Genomic DNA, 6,064 nt, shown 5'->3' with positions numbered 1-6,064 from the left:
ACACACACACACACACACACACACACACACACACACACACACACACACACACACACTTGTTCTTGAACCATGTGGGGACCTTCCATTGACTTTCGTTCATTTGTTTTAGACTTTATATACTAACCCTGACCATTTACCCTAAAATTAACCTCACAGGTACCTACCTGACCCTAAAACTAACCTAAACCTTGATCCTAAACCTAACCCCACACCCGTAATTTACATTTGGACCTGTGGGGACCTGGCATTGGTCCCCACGATTCAGTTCGGTCCCCACGAAGCTGCTTTTTTTGGTAAAAAATTCCCTACGTTGTAGGAAAAATCCATCYACACATGCACGCACGCACGCACACACGCACACACACACATGTTTGCACAGCTATCCATTTGGGGACATTCCATTGACTTCCATTACATTTCTACAGCCTAACCCTGACAACAAACCCTAAGGCTAACCTCACAGGTACCTACCTGACCCTAAGGCTAACCTCACAGGTACCTACCTGACCCTAAGGCTAACCTCACAGGTACCTACCTGACCCTAAAACTAACCTAAACTTAATTCACACCTTGGTACTAAGCCCAACCCCCAACCCACCAATGGCATTTAAACCAAATGGTGGGTTGGGGTTGGGTTGGTCCTAAACCCAACCCCCAACCCACCAATGGCATTTAAACCAAATGGGGACTCGACTTTTGTCCCCAAATGCACAAGCTGTCCCCAAAGTTAAGCATTTTGTCTTAAAATTGCCCCCAAATGTCACCAACCGCCCCCCCCACACACACACACACACAATCACAAAAACATACATCTTCATCCGATGTTTTTACTTACTTTTTATTTTTATTATTATTTTTCAATTTACAGTAAGTTTGTAGGCTCTGATTATTTATGTAAAGACCTTGAATATCAATCTTTGGATTTTCAAAAATTTATAAAGCACACAAATATTATTTTTTCACATGTCCCTTCTAATTAAATTTGTCCTCTGAGGTTTAATGTCAGTTGGTAAAAGTGTTGTTTTAGGACAATATCAGCTTTGATGTACCAGTTAATAACTCTTATTCACAATTTAGCTGTCGTGTTTATAAAGAGTTTCCTCAGTACTGACTGTTTCACTGCTGAAACATGGTTCAGCTCAACACTGTTACTCTAAAAACAAGAACATTCATGTTCGAAAAACTTCTGATTAGATTTCTTTTTGGCTTTTACATCAAAGATTTAATCCTGTCATCTGATGACACGTGATGTTTACAGTCAGTGTCATTCTAAAACTTACCAAAGGTAAGTCGCCCTGTGTCACGTGTCATAAATGTTTATCTCTACGTGTATTTGATAGTTTTATGTTCTGTGTAAACAGATGACAGTACATCTTCGTGCGTACAAACATGCCTGTCTTTGTGCGTGTCTTCATCAGCATCTCCAGATGACCATCCAGGCCCTGCAGGATGAACTGCGCACGCAGCGGGACCTCAACCACCTGCTTCAGCAGGAGAGCGGCAACCGCTCCGGCTCGGAACATTTCACCACCATCGAGCTGACGGAAGAGAACTTCCGCCGGCTGCAGGCTGAACACGACAGGCAGGCCAAGGAGCTCTTCCTGCTCAGAAAAACCCTGGAGGAGATGGAGCTGAGGATCGAGACCCAGAAGCAAACACTTGGAGCACGGGACGAGTCCATCAAGAAGCTGCTGGAGATGCTGCAGAGCAAGGGGCTGCCTCCGGGGCCGGGCAGGGCCTCCGAGGAGGAGGAACAGGAGCGAGCACGGAGGATTGCTGAAGCAGAGGCTCAGCTTGGACACCTGGAAGTTATTCTGGACCAGAAGGAGAAGGAAAACATTCACCTGCGAGAGGTACACAAACACCGGCCTCATGACAAAATAAAAAAGATCATGCTTTATCATTTCTATAAATTTTTACTTACAGATTGAACAACAACAAAACAAACACAAAGTAGACGAACACTCAGCTGAAAGTAGCTGAAAGGGTGAAATTGTTTGTAAATTCTGTCACTAATATGGCACTCAAGTCAAGTCAAGTCAACTTTATTTATATAGTACATTTAAAAACAACTGCCTTTGGCCAAAGTGCTTCACATATTTCAAACTAAAAACAAAGCATTGCTAAAAGAACACAAATGATAAAACCATAAAAACAGACCAAATAAATAGGGAAACAACTCTCAAACTACATTAAAAGCTTTTGAAAACAGGTGTGTTTTAAGAAGAGATGTAAAAACTCTAAGAGTTGAGGCCTGTCTGATGTGAAGAGACAGCTGGTTCCACAGTTTAGGAGCCACAACTGAAAAGGCTCAGTCACCTCTGTGGACCAGTCTGGACCGCGGGACAGCCAAGTGCAAATGATCACTGGATCTAAGAGATCTGGAGGGCACATACTGCAGGAGGTCAGACAGGTATTCAGGAGCCAGTCCATTCAGAGCCTTATAGGTCATCAGTAAAAGTTTAAAATCAATTCTAAAACACACAGGGAGCCAATGAAGGGAAGCCAGCACCGGGGAGATATGATCACGCTTCTTGGTCCGTGTTAAAAGGCGTGCTGCAGCGTTCTGAACCAGCTGCAGGTGTGAGAGGCCAGCCTGGATAACTCCAGCGTACAGAGAGCTGCAGTGGTCCAGCTGAGATGTAGTAAAAGCGTGGATCACACATTCAAGGTCTTTGAAAGATAAAATCGATTTGATTTTAGATAAAAGCCTCAGTTTAAAAAAATGATCTTTTTACTACAGAATTAAGCTGTTTCTCAAAGTTGAAGTTTGAGTCAAAGAACACACCCAAGTTTKTGACGTGCACTAACATAATACAAGGACCATCTCAGATTAAAATAATGAYGTCTGATATTTACAAGGTTCACTTTCAAAGGGTTGAAACTGTATGTGCGAGATAAGCATATTCTAACATTACTTATATGTTTTTAAAAAAGCTGATTAGGGTTGGGCATAATCATATTGTGTGCAATTAATCGTCAAAAAAAAATAATCGATAATTTTTTAGCACTTGATTAATACGATTAATGCCACCAGGCAGAGTCTGCTTGGTGCTCCTCTCCGCTTCCAATATGATGAACATTTAAAAAAAAAGTTCTGTAACTTATTTATCTATCAACACAATTTAAAATTTGATGTATAGCCTGAAGTCTGTAATTTTGACACAATTTGGAACAGATTTTTACGAAGAGCAAATCTTTCCCACTAAATTGGTCATGTGACTAGGACGTAAGGGTGTCCATGGACTCCAAGGGATTAATCGTCAAATTAATTATCAGCTAAATACCACAATTTATCGAGATTTTTTTCCAACATTGCCCAACCCTAATGATTATTGTAATTTATTTATTTAGTTAGATTTAGAGGGATATCAATACAGTATGGTGAAACATGCTCTTTAATAAACCATGTGTGTTTTATTTTATTGCCACCAGATGGCACTGTTGAGTTTTACAACGTTAATGTGCTGCTGTTCCCAGCTCACTGATTATGTAATGAAGCTGCAGACTACATTTGATGTATTTAATGCATGTGTATAGGCAAAGCTGTACATAATGTCATATTATTTTAAACCAAGCTGTTCTGATATAAGTAGTGGCTCTAATATTGTTTTGTTTYCTCTTTAAGGAGCTGCACAGAAGGAATCAGCTCCATCAGGACCCAAGTAAAACCAAGGCACTGCAGACCATTATAGAGATGAAAGTAAGAATTCGACTTATCTGCAATCAGAATAAAACCACACACAACAGCTCCACAGGGCATCATTTAAATAGATGTGGGTTTTTTACTCATCTAGAAGCAGATGGCGTGTTAGTGCACTTTTGTGCCTAACATTCGCTGCACGCTTTGTGTTGTTTTGCCTCTGCATGTGTGTTCTGCTGATTCTATCGTTGTCACTGTGATTTGCTGAAGATGAGTCGATTGTCAACACACCGTCACATTTTTCTTTCCCTCTTTCACGCAGGCTCAGTATCAGCTCATAAAGCTGTTGTGTAAGCTTGAATAAGAATCAGTATTTAACATTTTATCCTCTTGCTGAGGAGGATGAGTCACGCTGTAAGACAAAGGTTTAATGACAAGTATTGTCATATTTGTCTCTGTCATTAGCTTGTCAACTTAACGTCTGTAAACATCAAAGATTTTAACTTTATAATTTAGATTTCATAATGGTTGTTGTTGAGACGAGTGGGGATATGTTTCAGGTTTATATTCAGGTTCATGAATTATTAACAGATAATAGGCTTCTGTGTTATTTAAGTAGGAATTTGAATTAATCACTGTTAAGTCAAAAAATCTAAGTTGTTATTCTTTCGGCTGCTCCCTTCAGGGGTCACCACAGTAAGCAAATTCATATAAAGATTTGTTTTACTCTTGATGTCCTTCCTAACCCAACCTGGGTTCAAACCTGCAACCTTTAACAAGACCACCAAGCTACTGAAACCCCCTCCAAAAAGTCTTGTTTTACAGACATCCTTTCACAATAAACGTTCATGTTCTAATAATTATCTCCTAAAATCTTTACAAAACATCATCAAGCAGTTGCAGTGAATTAGATCATAAATAGTAAAAGTGAATCATTTAATAGAATAGAATAGAATAGAATAGAATAGAATAGAATAGAATAGAATAGAATAGATTAGAAATAGCCTTTAGTGTCCTGCAGAGGGGAAATTCAGGTTCTAGTTAATTATAAAGATTATATTTTTGTTTTGTCTTATTTTGTTTTCATCATCAACTAAATTCATTGAACATTTGTTGGGAAGACTGAAATGAATACAGTGACAAAATTCTTTACCACAACCATGCTTCAGAGTCAAATTTTCTGATATTTCAGTCACAACATTTTTGTATTCAAGCACGAACAGTTGCTGTAATTTTACAGAGAAATCTAATTTAAAATTGTTTGGTTTTATAATGTGTTTTAGAATAATGTTTTGTGAAGCTTTGAAACTGGAGGAAAAATTGAAAGATAATTTAAAATACAAAAAGCTTAAACATACACAGCACATTACATAATATTCAAAAAGATTTACCTTTTTTGCCATTTCAGGGACTATTTTTCAGCTTTCAGCAATTTTTATACAAATCAATGTACATCTGTCTAACGCAGATACAAAATTGATGTRCAAACGTGCATTTGGCTTTAAAATATATTTAAAAAATGTCTCTAAATGAGTGCTTTCTGTACAGGAAAGAGGCATTAGAAAATTCCAGCTTCTGAATCGCTGTAGACACCAGCCTCACTGCAGAGACCTGACATCACTTCCTCAAAATAAATCATGACATCATGGCTGAGCTGACACAGCCCCTCTCGCTCGGCGGGATAGGCAGAAAAAAAAAGAAAAGAAACATCCTCCCCACCCCCTGCATGGTCACGTGACATCAGGGCGCTCAGACCCTGTTGATTTTCATACGGGGGCGAGGGAAGTCCCGCCTCCTCCTCCTCCTACTCCTCCTCCTCATCCTGTACTAAGGAGGAAGACCCTGCATCCCTCCTCTCTCCTGCTCTGTGTCGATGCTGATGATAGCATGAAAAATCCCCCCCCCCCCACCTCCCTCCTCACTCACCAGAGACAGTACATAGCCTGCTTGCTGCTGCCATGGAAACAGGTGTGGTTGTTTATGACAGCGAGAGGCCAGTTTGCGGGCAAGATAGACAGACAGGGAGATGTACAGATGCAGGGAAAGAGACAGATTTACTGACCAGGTCCAAGTGGCAGTGATTTACATGTGGACGGAATAAAGTCACTCAGCTTTTAAGGTACGCCGTCTCGAGTTTATTGCAGACATGTCAGCTCGTTGATGCTCTACTCGTAACAGAGGCTGAGGTGAGGTGCAGCAGCAGGGCGAAGTGCATGTTCACGAGCGATGCTCATGCATTAACGTTAAGCTCTCAAATCCCTCATTCCTTATCACACTGATGTTTCCCTGCAGTGGGCTACGACTGACCCCCGCTAATGGCCACAAGTTCACGAGTTCAGAGCCACAGAGAGAAAAGAAGGAGGGTATTAAAAGAGAGAGAGAGAGAGAGAGAGAGAGAGAGAGAGAGAGAGAGAGAGAGAG

The 6,064-nt window shown here is 40.5% G+C and overlaps 1 protein-coding gene across 1 annotated transcript in view; it reads left to right on the top strand.

Annotated features, from left to right (window-relative positions):
* The window catches only part of LOC106511195 (ERC protein 2), a gene marked incomplete at its 3' end in the record, with an annotated part of 6,636 nt that extends 2,933 nt beyond the window's left edge, over positions 1-3,703 (top strand). The window contains 2 exon segments of the mRNA XM_013999942.1: positions 1,419-1,853; positions 3,629-3,703. Of these exon segments, the coding sequence (XP_013855396.1) occupies positions 1,419-1,853; positions 3,629-3,703 (510 nt within the window).
* Positions 3,704-6,064: the final 2,361 nt, after the last annotated feature.

This window comes from Austrofundulus limnaeus, unplaced genomic scaffold (assembly GCF_001266775.1).
Source record: "Austrofundulus limnaeus strain Quisiro unplaced genomic scaffold, Austrofundulus_limnaeus-1.0 Scaffold2577, whole genome shotgun sequence".
Taxonomy (NCBI): domain Eukaryota; kingdom Metazoa; phylum Chordata; class Actinopteri; order Cyprinodontiformes; family Rivulidae; genus Austrofundulus; species Austrofundulus limnaeus.
Note: the sequence above shows the minus strand (reverse complement) of the source record. Positions and strands in the feature narration are given on the sequence as shown.